Here is a 16,959-nt window from a genome sequence, read left to right on the forward strand (position 1 = left end):
TGAAATTTACATGGTCCTGCTCAACATACAATGCCAAAAATACATTATACTCAAGAATGGTAGTCTTAAAATGAAATCACATCATTGGTACTGATATGATCAGAGTAACAAGTGTTTATGAATTCAGTTGATATTGGAATTGGACTTCAAATGTCCATACTACTGTATATATCTTGATCCATAATTAGAATTTAACAGCATGACCCCAAATGAGTTCAAGTATGCGTGGGGTGAGTGTGGTGGGTGTGGGGGACACTATAGGGGGCACACCACGATTACGCTTCCCACTGAAATATGTATAAAAAAAGTCTCTCGGAAATCACTTCTAATCAATTAGATAGATAGAACAACGAGACTGCGCATGATTATGGGATGATCCTTTAGCTTTAATATATTTTCTTTTTGTACATAGATCGACAATGTCAATTATTTGCAAATTTGACATTTTTACCCCATCCCATGATTTCTAAGCTGTTGAAAACTCCATTCTTGGAATTTTACATCGACCACTGATTTGCGTGATTAGTCCGCCAGAAGAGATTAAAATGATCGTCTCATAATTTCATCAAAACCATCCCAGGTTTATATAGCATCAAAGAAATGTATCTCAGACTCATATTGGTTGAAAAATTAAACAAATAAGCTCAATTTCGACAAAGGTCAATATATGGGTCAAATTTGCTAAATTGCTCACATTTTGTTATTCTCTCATCTCAAGGATTCAGGAAAGTATAGTTTGACTTATCTGCGACATACCGTTCTTGAATTATAAGCATAGAGGTCAAAGGTGGGTGGGGTGGTCAGTTATATTGGCCAAAAAACAGGGGTCAGAAACAAGAAGTGCTCCAATTTCAACAAAAATGGTCTCTGAAAATTGTTCAAACCCACCACCAGATTAACAACAGAAGATTAGAAAATCCATACAGGCAGGGTAGGGGGAGACGCAGTTGATTCTTGGCCCATAAGGGTCCGTAAAAGACTGTGATATGTGTGTACTTCTGATTACCTGTAATTTTGTGTGATGTACTCGATGATCTTGGAGAGTTCTTTTTCAAACAGCGCCACCCTGATCCAAAGGTTGCGTAGCTGAAGTGCGACTCTGATGCTGTTACCAGGACGATTGGGACTATCACCATTCATGGTCATCATTTTTCTACAGATAGATAAAAACAACAGACAGTATGTATCACCGTTCATGGTCATCATTTTTTTACAGGTACAGGTAGATAAAAACAAAAGACAATATGAAATAAAAGTGTATTCAAGAATTTTCCACAAGTAAATAATGGAGAGAAACAAAATGGCTCTTAATACATTGGGCTGTTCCATTTAATATCCATACACTTCCTATGGAAGACATGACCTTAAGGCCAAAAAAAATAAATTGTTTGTTTGTCCACGTCCGACCGACTGTGTACCCTGGTCCCGACCGTGTCTTTTTAAAAAAAATTTTTTTTTGTTTTTAATTTTTTTTTGTTTTTTTTGATTTTTGATGGGACTTTGTATAAAACAGTGGTTAGTATAAATTTGAAGAAAGAAAATGTAAAGAAAATGAACAGTATAACATGCAGAACCATCTCAAGAGTTAAACCAGTAAAGTGCTGTGTGTTTTGACTTATTTACCAGTCTTCATATTGTCAGTTTCAAGTGCAATATCTGTAAAAAAAAAATTAAAAAAATCCGACTTACCGACCCAACTGTTTCATAAGCCTCTATGGACAAACAAACAATTTTTTTTTGGCCTAATCTCCCACACAGGGGGCGTAGATTTCAAATGGAGTCACCCATTCAGGTGGCACACTTGAAAATCACACTCCCTGTGATCACCCACGGTTGTTTGATGTATATAGAAGTGGCTTCATTATTAAGAAAATGCAAACTATAGATGGCGCTATTTATCATAAGTCATATTTCTTAATTTGCAAGGGGTAGGCAATCAATACTGCCATTTAAACAGGTGGAATAGGTGAAACAAGCAACAAAGAAATTTTATAAGCATATTTCATCAAAAAATAAAAGGAATTATTTTTATTAAAAGCCTGAAAGAGTAATTTCCATTATCTAAATAGCGCCACCTATCTTGTCATAAATAGATACATTTTATTTCCGAAAAAGCTTTAAAAATGCTGTGAAAGTGAATAATGTTGTAAATAAGGGGAAATTAAAGTTGAAAATGACTCAAACGCATCTGTATACATTAGTATGATACAGCTTTAAGCCTAACAATTGGGTTGTACATGATGTTTTGTTTGAAAAACTAATAAATGATCCCATCAAACAGCTGTACCATTGATGTATGTTAACCCTAACCCTGCACATGTTTTTTTTGCTATCGGAAGGTAAAGAAGAAACGAGAGAAGGAGAGAAAGTGAAGAAAGAAGTCACCCAGTACCCCTCGCATGCCACGCACATGATCACCGACATGTAGCTGCCGAGGTTTGGCTGCCCCGGGCAGCAATTCCCTGGTAATTATGACTTAGGCTGATTGCGTCATCAAGTCACATGGAATGCATGCACGCAGAGTGGTTTTAATAGTGAGCTTTAGTGACACCTAGTTGGGTTAGGGTTAAGGTACAGTACAAATCTACTCACTTTCTGCTTTCCATTCTGGTTTCAATCTCATGGACCTTTTGAGACACCTGTGCTGCTGGTGTGTAGTTCTTGGAGACCTGCTTCAGAAGCGATGCCGTTGTGTTGTTACCCTTGAAGATACCCACGGCACGTCGCTTGAGTCCATGTACCAAGCACGAATCTACAGCAACTATTGGGAAACACATAAACATAGATTAATTAAGTAAAGAAACTTACAGAAATAATTGGCATGGATGTTGGTTACCTCTAAACATGGTAAAGGGTGTATGTATCTTCTATTTAAATCTATATATATAAATTTATAGTAAGAAATTATAGTGAAACCATCACTAGATAAAGTGCTCAACTATAAAATATAGGAGCGAAATATATTATTATTAGTGAAATTACCACAAATATATAAATTTATATACTTTTCTACATGGAACAAGTTGTGTATACAAAGAGATTGGAAACAATGTTATTGTCTTTTGACAAAGGTTGGTGAACGGCCCAACACATACTTTGGGAAAAGAAAGTATCTTCATTTTACTGTTTTTACAAGTTTATCATTGCAAGATGGGCTGCCAAATTGATGGAAGAGGCAAAAAACAGACAGTACATATGTGTATGCTACGATATATGCAAGGTGTACAAACTGGTCTGCTGGCTATTATTGGTGGGCCCCACATCCAACTTTTTTTGCTGTATATATTCACATGACATGATCAAGGGAAATGAGTCACATGTTGACCCTGGTCAAAAATGTGTTTTACATGTTGCTAAAGAGGACAATCAGAGCGTTCAGAAATTGAAAACCCCATGTTGATATGTCTTTTCTTTGTCAAGTTACGTTAAGTTATCAATCACTGAAAACAATATAAAACAAAAAGAATTTTAACACTTTCTTTGCCAATATCTCAAAATCAATATTAGCGACATCCGACTCATTTCCCTTGATCGTGTCACATATTGTGTAATTCTGTGCTAGTGCGCTCTTTAAATCTGTATTTTATTATATTGCATTCCACTGCTGGTCTGGTTTTAAAAATATATTTTATTATACTTGATGATGTATTTATGTGTAGTTTTTCAAGCCTATTCATTTTTTATACTGAATTTGTTGTGTTTTGATACAACATAATTTTGTGATTATGATTTTCCTTTTAACACTTATTGTAAAGCGCATTGAGGAATCTGTGTTTCACAATGCGCTATATAAAATGTCAACCTGGCAAATCTTACCCCAATCCAAAATTCTTCACAATCAACAGGATAATCTGGTGTAATTTCATTTAGTAAAAGCAAGAATTTGGGTTATCAGGTCATTTAGGGCTCATATTGAAATTCCCTTACACAGGAAGGTGTGCGCCATCCTGCAGCTTTCCTATGCTAGCCTTCTTTTGTTAAAATCCTGTGTGATTATAACACTGCAATTAGCCACTTAAATTAGGAGTGCGCTTTCCTGGGTTGTGCGATGAGCCATAGTCAGTTTGTTTTCTTCCCATTCATCATGGACCACTTCAAAAGGCAGGGTGTATCACTGATGCATATAATCCATCTTTATAATCCGTTTTATGACCGAGCTTTCCTGAGGTGCGGGCTTAGCGAGGGGAATCCTGCCTTCTTTCTGTGTGAAAGCGTGGTAGGGTATTTCAATATGAGCCCTTAATATGCTTGGGAATTACAAAACATTTTGTGTCATGAAGAATTTTGAGCTCAAATATGTTGTGTTTTAACAAGGTTCTGCTGTATCATATCTACATCAGGAATGACCAGATCAAATGAGCTATTCTAGTTGAAATCCATACCCCCTAGATGGAAACTGATGGAGGGAGAATTTCAAATGTCTTCCAAAGGAGGTGTCTGGACTTCAACTGGAAAAGCCCACAGAATATATTACGTTATTGTTATTGGAATTAGATTAAAATTCACAGGAGTCAAAAAGCTGTATAACATAAATTGGAAACAGGACCTGATTGATGTCATACATACATCATAAGATCAGATGCACTTAACCTGAGAGGACGGTGCCAAAACATTTGCCTCAAACAAATGTTCATGCTTTGTGTTGCTTTTTCAATCTAGAACAAAAGTGATAAAGTAACAATATTTTCCATGGTGTATAAAGTCAAAATTTTGTAACCTCTATCATACCAAAACAGAAAATAAAAATAGTATATATTTCAAATTAACAAAGTGTGAATATTTTGCTTATGTCAAATTATACAACTATTGCTGATCTGCACAAAGCCATTATGGTTCCCATTAGCGCAACCCTATACTGTTACCTGTGTCAAGCATTACATATATCAAGACATATAATGCACAATGCTATTGTCGCACCTTGCCATAGATGCATTTGACACTGCCAATGCAATCTACAGACATATATACATCATATGTACATCAATCATAATATGATGGATTTTGTGGCCTGTATTTGTGGGAATATGTGGCAAAATGTGCTCTATTAAATTTCCGACTTTCTCACAAAACAATGATGCTATCTACTGAAGATATCACTCAATGCTTTAATGCTATCTACTACAATAGTATGTATTCCACTGAAGATAGCACACAGTATTTTTAATGCTATCTACTGAAGATAACACCCAATGTTTTAATGCTATCTACTGAAGATATCACCCAATGTTTTAATGCTATCTACTAAAGATATCACCCAAAGTTTTAATGATATTTACTGAAGATATCACCTAATGTTTTAATGCTATCTACTGAAGTTAGCACACAATGTTTTAATGCTATCTACTGAAGATATCACCCTATGTTTTAATGCTATCTACTGAAGATATCACCCAATGTTTTAATGCTATCTACTGAAGATAGCACACAATGTTTTAATGCTATCTACTGAAGATATCACCCAATGTTTTAATGCTATCTACTGAAGATAGCACACAATGTTTTAATGCTATCTACTGAAGATAGCACACAATGTTTTAATGCTATCTACTGAAGATATCACCCAATGTTTTAATGCTATCTACTGAAGATAGCACACAATGTTTTAATGCTATCTACTGAAGATAACAAACAATGTTTTTATGATATCTACTGAAGATATCACCCAATGTTTTAATGCTATCTACTGAAGATATCACCCAATGTTTTAATGCTATCTACTGAAGATATCACCCAATGTTTTAACGCTATCTACTGAAGATATCACCCTATGTTTAATGCTATCTACTGAAGATATCACCCAATGTTTTAATGCTATCTACTGAAGATATCACCCAACGTTTTAATGCTATCTACTGAAGATATCACCCAATGTTTTAATGCTATCTACTGAAGATATCACCCAATGTTTTAATGCTATCTACTGAAGATATCACCCTATGTTTAATGCTATCTACTGAAGATATCACCCAATGTTTTAATGCTATCTACTGAAGATATCACCCAACGTTTTAATGCTATCTACTGAAGATATCACCCAATGTTTTAATGCTATCTACTGAAGATATCACCCAATGTTTTAATGCTACCCACTGAAGATATCACCCAACATTTTAATGCTATCTACTGAAGATATCACCCAATGTTTTAATGTTATCTACTGAAGATAGCACAAAATGTTTTAATGCTATATACTGAAGATATCACCCAATGTTTTAATGCTATCTACTGAAGATATCACCCAATGTTTTAATGCTCTCTACTGAAGATAGCACCCAATGTTTTAATGCTATCTACTGAAGATATCACCCAATGTTTTAATGCTCTCTACTGAAGATATGACCCTATGTTTTAATGCTATCTACTGAAGATATCACCCAATGTTTTAATGCTATCTACTGAAGATAGCACACAATGTTTTAATGCTCTCTACTGAAGATAGCACCCAGCGTTTTAATGCTATCTACTGAAGATAGCACCCAATGTTTTAATGCTATCTACTGAAGATATCACCCAATGTTTTAATGTTATCTACTGAAGATTGCACACAATGTTTTAATGCTATATACTGAAGATATCACCCAATGTTTTAATGCTATCTACTGAAGATATCATTCAATGTTTTAATGCTATCTACTGAAGATATCACCCAATGTTTTAATGCTATCTACTGAAGATATCACCCAATGTTTTAATGCTATCTACTGAAGATATCACCCTATGTTTTAATGCTATCTACTGAGGATAGCACACAATGTTTTAATGCTATCTACTGAAGATATCACCCTATGTTTTAATGCTATCTACTGAGGATAGCACACAATGGATGAATTCAATGAGACATATTTAAAACAAAAACATTGTTTTCTTTCTGTAAAAAGGAAAACATTCTAAATGTGTCAACTTGATAATGCGCTGTTCTATTTGAAATCCATACACCCCCTATGGAAGACAAGACCTTTAATCTTGCACATAGGGAATGGGGTTACCGGAATGGGCGACTCCATTTGAAATATACATGTGTATATGTATGGATTTCACTTCGAATAGCCCATTATTTAACTATTCACTATAAACATCATATTCCAATGTGTAAAGTCATTTTTATTTTTGTATTGCAAGCAATTGATTAAAATAAAGGTCAAATAATCATGAACTAGTAATATCAATATACTCCAATAGGCTAATCATCATAATATTTTTGAATTTGGCTGTCAAATCTCATAAAGTTAATTTCAAGATATGTACACAAAAAATATGTCATGACAAATATCATGAATCACCAATCCAGTCAGACTAAATAAGCTATGGTGTTATGGTGAAAGCATCAGGTGAGCAACAAATTTGCTTTTGTAAATCACTTTAACACTTCTTACACACATCTTGCACCTGGGGATTTCCCTTTTTCCTGACACATCCAAAACAAGATGCTGCCATGGCATGATTATGGCATTAAATTATGATATCCATAATGCAAGTTTTTGACAAATGAAACTGTTTATGAGGAATTATCATTTGAAATGTTTTTTGTAATTGTAGTATGTTTTGCCTTGGTCTGTCCAATTTGCTACAATCACCATAAAAGCAACTTAAAATATTGCAACTTGGGCTGGGTGTGATTTCGTAAACTTGCCAAATCTCCCATTTTAGGTCTCCCCAATCAAAAGAAGCCACCCCTGAAAAATTCTGGTGCTGCTACTGCTTGCACTGTGGGGATATTCCCTCATCTGAAGCTTCACCACTCAGGAAAAATGAATCCCCCTAAAAACGATTCTGGTACCACTACTGCTTGCACATCAAGCAGCAAACTATTGAAAAGTGTTTATATTTACCCGTGGAAGGGCCTCTAAAGTTTCATATAGTGTACACATGCGTGACCAGATATTTTAAAAACATATGTTAAAACAAGATTGTATTTGAGCATTTTATCTGAAAGTAACCTTTACAGGTTTTTGATCAAATACACCCCTTACATATATATTTTATCATTTTTTAAATATTTAGAATGTTACTTTGGGGGATGATCCTGATACAAATCAGAAAACACAAACTTTAAAAAAGTGTAAGTAGATACACTAAAATGATCCCAACAAGTACCAACTAGAATTATTAAAAAAAAACCTTTTAGAAAACAGCATTTTTGACCCCCTAAACGGGATTCATGATACTCCCGTTCATTTTCTGAAAAGGACCATTTGAGTGCTCCACCACGCACCAACTAGAATTTTAAAAAAAAACCATTGTTTTAGGAAACAGGCATTTTGACATTGTAAATGGGATTCATGTGACTCCTATTCAAACTCAAAAGAGAACCATTTGAGCAAGGCTTATAAGCAGATCTGGACCAGGCACCACACATTTGGGAAAAAGCAGCTCCTGCTCATTCACGGTTGTTTGATGTGATCATTTATTAGTTTTTCGAACAAGACATCATGTACAACACAATTTTTAGGCTTAAACAGCTTAAAGCCGTAGCATACTAATGTATACAGATGCTTTTGAGTCATTTTCAACTTTAATTTCCCCCAATTTACAACATTATTCACTTTCACAGCATTTTTAAAGCTTTTTCGGATATAAAATGTATCTATTTATGACAAGATTGGTGGCGCTATTTAGATACTGGAAATTACTGTTTCAGGCTTAATAAAGATAATTCCTTTTATTTTTTTTGATGAAATATGTTTATAAAATTTCTTTGTTGCTTGTTTCACCTATTCCGTCTGTTTAAATGGCAGTATTGATTACCTACCCCTTGCAAATTAAGAAATATGATTTATAATAAATAGCGCCATCCATAGTTTGCATTTTCTTAATAATGAAGCCAATTCTATATATACATGGAACAACCGTGCATTATCTAGTGAACCAGGAGCCATTTTTAAAGAGCTAAGAGTTATTATTTAAATTTCAATTGTACACATTAAATACAAAACCTGCTTTAGGCTAAATTTCTAAGAAAATGAAGAGTCTGGTATGATTTTGGTGTGGACCAGGAGCCAAAATGTTACGACCATTGGGTAAATCGCTCCTGGGTGCCTGCTTATTTTGAAGCTTGCCTTTGAGTGTGCTGTGCCTCCCGTCCCCCACAGATATTTACAGTAATCTGTAACCAAACACATACAATACAAGTATTTTTTCTCAGCCTAAACAAACCAGTTTCTGTTTGAAGCCATTGATTTGTCCAGGGTTGTATCCACGCCTACTCATAATCAGCTGATTCATCAGGTGCTACCTGTCATATAAAAACAGTCCTGTCTGTCAGAAACCAACCAGTACCAGCTGCTCCATGAATTATTAATACCTGGTTTATGTAGCAAATATAAAATCAGACAGACCAGTTTTTTTCTTCAAATAAAATACTGTTGCCAACTGTTATTATTAGCTCAACCAAAATGGCATTTATATACCGATCCGATATCCGATATCGATTTTAAAATATCGGCCGATATACGATATCAGTAAAAAAAATTTAAAAACCTCATCCCCCATGAGATTTGAGTAAATATATGCTTCTCATATCTCAAAACTGCTGGAACAGATTGTTTTAATGGTATTGTTTTAACAGTAGGCCTCAATTTAAGATAGAACACACAATGTGAAAAAATCTGACCAACCATCTTTAAATACACAGTACAGAAATAATTACCCTCGCTCCCTCCCCTCAAAAAAAAATGTTCCAGTAAAAGCTCTAAGTATTAATTTACTTAAAGCCATATTATAACATTTGCTGAGGAGGACACCCTCAATTTTTTTTTAAATTCTGGTTTTTACACGATTGTAATGTACTTTAGTCAATAAGGATACTCTGCAAAAATCAAGACTTTAGGTGCTGTAGTTTTGTCAAAATCCGAGATTTTGAATAAAATGATAGAACAGGCGTTTTATTATTACAATGGAAATATTAGTCGAACACGTATGCACATACGCATTACACGGCGTATGGGATACATACACACACACCCCGAGGATCGTACCAGTATTACAACCATGGGAGTAACATGCATGAGCGCTTAAGTAGTAAATTCAATTTTCTATGCTTTACCTCACTTGTTCGGCTCAAAATTAAAGGGGACATATCTGACAGTAAAAGCTAACATTTTATGGAAAATAAATACTAATCTATTTTTACAGAAATGTTATAATATGGCTTTAACTGTTTAAAATACTTTTTTGATTTTGAGGGTATTATTTCTAAAGAATTCTACAATTGAACACTTGTGGGTGCTCTTTGAGTTCTCAAGAGGCTATTTTGTGCAATTTTGGGGCAAATTGTCCTTTGACCTTGGGTATTTTGATTCTCACTTCAAATGAAATATTACCAACAATTAATAAATTTTTCAGTCTGCAAACAATTAATAATTTGTTTAAGTTCTTTGGATATGATGCCCCCAGCACCTGAATGCATGACATTTAATTTTTTAAACTGACATTTAGAGGGCATCCATTTATTAGAGAGCCATTGCTTGATATTATAATGCGTCACATGCATTGCTCTTTATTTCACTGTAAGCACATACGTGCAGTATACCATTTTATGAATGCCAGTCTTGATCATTTTTTTTTCATTAATTTTGATAGGCAAATTAATACACAGTTTATTGAGAAGAAGCAATTTCTCATGCCTTGATGCTTACACATGTCAAACTATTCAAATCACTCTCCTGTGATATCCGCACCTAAGTTTCATTATTGTAGAGGTATAGGACCTTTATTTTATTTTTTTGTGGAAGAGGAGATTAGGCAACTAACTGATTACATTTCTACATTTTCATACTACACACATGCTGTGAGCATTTCAGCAAAATAGCAATTTGGGGAATTTGAAATAAATTGGCCTTAATATTATTAAAATTGGAGGTTATAATGCCACTGGTTATCGACAAAGCAACTCTAAAATAAAAATACCCCATCCTAAATTTTTTGTGTGATGTAGATTCAACATCTGGGATGTAATGCAATTGCAACTGATGTCTTCGCTGCTCTTCTAAATTCATAGAATCCCCCCCCCCAAGAAATTGCAAACTTTCATAAAATTCTGAATGAACACTCTTGGTACATTACTGGACAAATAGTAATTTTAAAAAAATCTTTAAAAAAATCCCTATTCTTCCTACCCTACTTATATTAAAAACCAATCTAAAACACTGTGTGCTATCTTCAGTAGATAGCATTAAAATATTGTGTGATATCTTCAGTAGATAGCATTAACATATCATGTGCTATCATCAGAAGAAAGCATCATACATTGTGTGATATATTTAGTAGATAGTATTAAAACACAAGTGTGATGTCTTCAGTAGATAGCATTTGTGTGATATAATCAGTAGATAGCCTTAAAACATGTGCTATCTTCTGTAGATAGCATTAAAATATTATTTGCTTTCTTCAGTAGAAAGCATCATACACTGTGTGCTATCCTCAGTAGATAGCATTAAAAATATTATGTGCTTTCTTCAGTAGAAAGGATCATACACTGTGTGCTATCTTAGTAGAAAGCATCATAAACTGTGTACTATCTTCAGTAGATAGCATTAAAACATTGTGTGCTATCTTCAGTAGAAAGCATCATAAATTGTGTGCTATTTTTAGTATATAGCTTTCTAAACAGACCTGTAAACATGGATAACAATCTGTATATAATGCATTAGAAATAAAATCAAGTGCATAGCCTTGAAATAATCTGATCAAATTCTATGTGATTGCTATGGTGATACTGGCCCTGGATCACAAGGTTAAAATATTTCATTTTGTAGATACGTGTTGAATCAAAAACCAATATCGTATATACCAGTGTTTGTCCATTCAATTTACTGCTTGAAATAGCACTGATATGGACCTTGATCATTTTTGCTCATCAGGTTTTTACAGAGTATGCTTTATGAACACTGCATATTTTGTTTTGAATGTTTGAAATTAAAGTCTGCATGGGCTAAAAATTATTTTAATCTGAATTCCCCAATTATTTAAATCCATCGATAAGCAACTGGAAAAACACACAATTAATGCTGATAAAAAGTGGAAACCATTTTCAGGACATTGTGTATTTTGACATATATCCATTGGGGCTATCTTACTGAACATAACACAAAATACAGGGTGATATCTACTGAAGATAGCATATATAATAATTATGCTACATACTGAAGCTAGCTCTTAAAATAATAAGGTGCTTACTAATAACAGAATAAAAGACAGGAAGTTGTCTTTTGTTCGCCCAATATTGTGTCATAATGGATGGGCTGGCCTATATTTTGAGATATTTTAATACTATTTACTGAAGATATCACACAATATTTTGATGCTATCTGCCAAAGATAGCACATGTTTGAATGCTATCTACTGAAGATAGCACACACTGTTTGAATGCTATCTACTGAAGATAGCACACACTGTTTTAATGCATTCTACTGAAGATAGCACATGTTTAATGCTATCTACTGAAGATAGCACATGTTTTAATGCTTTCTACTGAAGATAGCACACAATGTTTTAATGCTATCTACTAAAGATAGCACATGTTTTAATGCTATCTACTGAAGATAGCACACAATGTTTTAATGCATTCTACTGAAGATATAACATGTTTTAATGCTATCTACTAAAGATAGCAAACAATGCATGATGCCATCTACTAAAGATAGCACAAAATGTTTTAATGCTATCTACTGAAGATAGCACACAATGCATGATGCATGTACTGAAGATAGCACATGTTTGATGCTGTTTACTGACAGATAGCACATATGATTGACTAACTGGTTAAATTGAATGGATTGATTTACCAGAAAAGAGATAGCTAAAACATTAAACAGAAATCAAATATATTCTGACAAAAAGAAAGAAAAAATCATTTTTCTACTTCCAAGGATGTTTGGTATCAATTATTTCTAGATCTAGATCCATATTATTATTATCCACAAAAAGCACATTCTTCTTTTTCATAAACAAGCCTTGTGCATCAATAATATGTGGGTGGTAAGGTTCCTGTGGGGCCACCAGAAACAACAGAAGCTACCACAAATCAAGCATGTATACAGAGCCTCAGACATAACAGCATAGCAATTGAATAAAATCACTAACTATGGGGGAAATTTATCTGTGCCCACAATTACTTGCTTAATTATTAGGAGAGTTAGTGAATTTCCTGTCGCATAATTTGTGGCGAGTGCTGAGGTGACTCTTTCATTATTCATTATATTTTTCATATTAATTATTTAACACATATCACAGTTTTTTTTAATGGTAACCAGAGTAAAGAAAATATCAGGTCAGTATACTACCCTTAACCATATGAGAACTACCTGCCAATTGACCAAAAAGAAGATTTCATTATCAATTGGACCAATCAGCAATATTGTTAGAATAATTTCACCACGCAAAAAAATTGGGGTGAATTATTTGCAAAGCTCAATTGTGATTGGTGATTAAAGTGAAGATATAATGTAATTGACCAATCAGAGGCAATGTTAGATCATCAGGTAGTGCTCAGGGGGTTAATTAGTAGATTAACGTTTATGAAAAAGTGTTTGCAAGAGATATTTGAAAGAAGAAAAAGACTTGAAATATTCCAAGTTTGAAATAAAACAGCAACATTATTTCTGCCAAATTACTTTCAGACATGGGATAAAAAAAGGTATTGTGGGCGGGTGATGGAAACTCACAATCAAATTTCAAGGCCCTTATTCAAGGTCCCAGATTCGAAGATAATCACTGAATCGGTTCTTGTGATGATTCTTGTAACATTTGTTGCGAGAATCAATTTCTTTCATTGAATCATGCAGTAAGTGAACTCAGATGGTTTTTGATTCTCGCAAACTGGCACAAAATCTAGGTCCTGTTATTGCTTTGTTTAGTTGTTGTTGGTTTTCAATTTATCCTCTAGTATTCCCCATTGTTTCACTTCACCGATTTTCCAAAGAAAATGGTGTTCCTTTGATTCACTTTCAACACTACTAATGATAAATATTAGAATGATCCACTTATCCACGCTTGCCATGCCATTCAGTTAATTATCTCTACTAATATGCCGCATGCAACAGTACTGTCATTGCCCAAGTTGCGTGATAAAGGGCTATTCCAGTTGAAATCCACACACCCCCTATGACAGACATGACCTTAATCTTCCACACAGGGGTGTAAATGTCAAATGGAGTCTCCCATTCAGGTAATCCCATTTGAAATGCACACTCCCTGTGTAGAAGATTCAGGTCATGTTTTCCATACAGGGTGTATGGATCTCAACTGGAATAGCCCAATGACACCACAGGCAGAGGTCACTCTCATATCAATTACTTGCCTGTACTTTCAAAAAGGTTAATATAGGCATATGCATTTGTTACACATTCATAAATATTTCAGAATTAAATGTATTCCACTAAGAATCCACTTATAGCAATCCTGTTTCAAGTCTTCAATCCCCAACTTAATACATCGTCAATAAAAAGAATTTGATGCATAATTTCTAGCAATGAATTTGTTCAGCATATCCAGCTCTACCATAAATTTATTTTCTAATATTTTCACATGATTTTGTGTTTATTTTTTTTCAAATAGCTTATCATTTCCAGCATTGAATTTGAAGCATACAGACTTATGTATAGTCAATTATAAGAAGAACGAATGCATAATTCTTTGCATGATAGTATAGCTCCATCTGAGAATATTTTCTAATATTTCCAGTCCACATTATCGTATGATTTCTAACTGTATCTTGATGAACAGTTTGGTGGCAACTTTATTTTTCAAATAGCTTTACCAATTCTAGTGTAAGCCAATTAACACAGTGTTCAGTTTCTTTAATATACAGCCATGAGAATGGCTTTTTTGAAAAGTGCCTGAAAAAGCGTGTGAATTCAGCCTTAAAAGGCCCAAAACAGACTGAAAATATAAAAATGTGCAAATTTGGACAACAAAACTGCCTGAATTCAGGTAATAAATTCTCATGCCTGAATATAAAGGTAATATCTAGTATTAAAAGCAAAACCTACACCATTCATTCAGATCTGAAACTGACCTTTAGTGAAATAAAAACCCTGAAAAATGTGCAAAAAAGCTAAAAACAGCATGAAATTGGGACACAATAGCTCAAATTGGGCTGAAAATTAAAGAAAACACACATATACATTATTTTGAGCAAAACAAAAGAAGCCAAAACCTGCTAAAAACCCTGACAAGTAACATGTCTGCTCATAGTGTATCTTGTGTGCTACTTGGCCATCCATAACAATATCAAACATGTCATTTTACTACAACTAACATATAATTTTATTGCCCTCTCCTATTCGCATTCTCTTAATTGTTTGAAATGTATTTTAATTTCATTATGTATTCTTTCGTATGAGCATACATACCAATCAAACATTACATTTTTTGAAATTAACCTGACATGCAAACCTGAGCAATTTAAAACAGTACACTGACACACATTAATGAAAACCATGTCAATTAATAGTTGATGGCTGCTATCACAAGGATCCACAACATCATCAGGGCACAGTTCTTTACCCAAATACATTTGTACATTCATTGAATGACCTTTGACAATTTGGGTACAAAAACTCATACTCTGCAATTTGAAGTCAAATTTTGCACTATGATTGTTTACATGAGGTTATTGAACTATGCCATTGGGATGAGGCCATTGTGATCCATAGTTGTAACACAACCTGCTTAGCCGAAAAACAAAATCTGCTCTCTATGTCTACACACACTGAAACCGCTTTGACAAGAGACTAAAGCCATTCTAATACCTGCTGTGTAATAACCACTTGATGTTGTCGCCGGAGTCTAATCCCCATGCCATGCCTGTGAGCCAGGCATGTGGAAAAAAATAAAAAAGACTAGTGCCAGAGAGAGAAGAAATGTATGCCCCTGACATTAGGGAAATGCTATCCCATAATGCACTGGGACAACGATGTCAGGTTTCCTCGCAAAGAGTTGGAAACAAATTCATGGCAAGATAAACCATATTGCACTCCAACATAGTAAAATTTCACAGAATTTCTTACATATACTATGCACAAAAAGTACCTGTACACTTAAAACAAAAAGCAATTTCCAATTTCTTAAAGATATTAAAACTAAATTACACAATAAAGTGGTCGATAGATGGAGAATTTTGTTCTGCGTATTTTGATAAATCATTCGGCATGATGTGATTTTATTCCCCGTAATGAGCTTTTATACCACTGTTTGAATCCATATAAGATACAACAACATCATTTCATTGTTTTGCTTTCAGTAACTTTGTTTTGATTGAATGGAAATTTAAATTGGCTTCGTTTTAATTGCTGAGTTTGTGTATCATCGTGATATGGTCAGCCACAAAAAAAAATCAGTATTTTGAAAGAATATGATAGAGTTCATTTTGTTGAATAGAACTTGACATAGGCTTAAGGCTTAATGATTGAATTCTTAGAAATTGACTAGACTGAAGCCATGTAATTAGCATTTGAATAATCAACTTAATGTTTTGACAGAATGGAAATTAAAATTGGCTTCATTTTAATTACTGAGTTTGAGTATCATCATGAGCCCCCCCAAAAAAATTTGCATTTTAAAAGAATATATGATAGAGTTCATTTTGTTGAATAGAACTTGTAATAGGCTTCATTGTAATGATTGAAATGGACTATAGACTGAAGCTGTGTAATTAGGGAGCGATCGTTATTTATAGCAGGGGGATGGGTAAATTTAGGGGGAACACAAAATTTTTTGTGGTCTTGAGGGGGGGAACCTGAAACTTTTAGTTGAACCAGGTGGGGGGATTTTTAAATTTTAAATGGAGAAAATTGGGAAAACAAGGGGGAACGCGAAAATTTTGAGCGGACGCGAGGGGGAACGCGAAATTTTTTGTCGATATTTTTGCCAAAACACCCATTCCCCCCCTGCCGTAAATAACGATCGGTCCCTTAGCATCAGAGCTACATGTAATAATTAACCTTGAAACCATTTAAAGCA

General features: G+C 34.2%; 1 protein-coding gene across 1 annotated transcript in view; it reads right to left on the bottom strand.

Annotated features, from left to right (window-relative positions):
* Positions 1-16,959, bottom strand: part of LOC140141075 (small G protein signaling modulator 2-like) — a 128,282-nt gene that overhangs the window by 67,949 nt on the left and 43,374 nt on the right. Inside the window, exons 3-4 of the mRNA XM_072162848.1 lie at positions 2,593-2,761; positions 1,007-1,153 (exon numbers count right to left, since the gene is read on the bottom strand). Coding sequence (XP_072018949.1) covers positions 1,007-1,153; positions 2,593-2,761 — 316 coding nt within the window. The remainder of the gene's footprint in view (positions 1-1,006; positions 1,154-2,592; positions 2,762-16,959) is intronic.

The sequence above is a fragment of the Amphiura filiformis genome, chromosome 2, assembly GCF_039555335.1.
Source record: "Amphiura filiformis chromosome 2, Afil_fr2py, whole genome shotgun sequence".
Lineage (NCBI taxonomy): Eukaryota > Metazoa > Echinodermata > Ophiuroidea > Amphilepidida > Amphiuridae > Amphiura > Amphiura filiformis.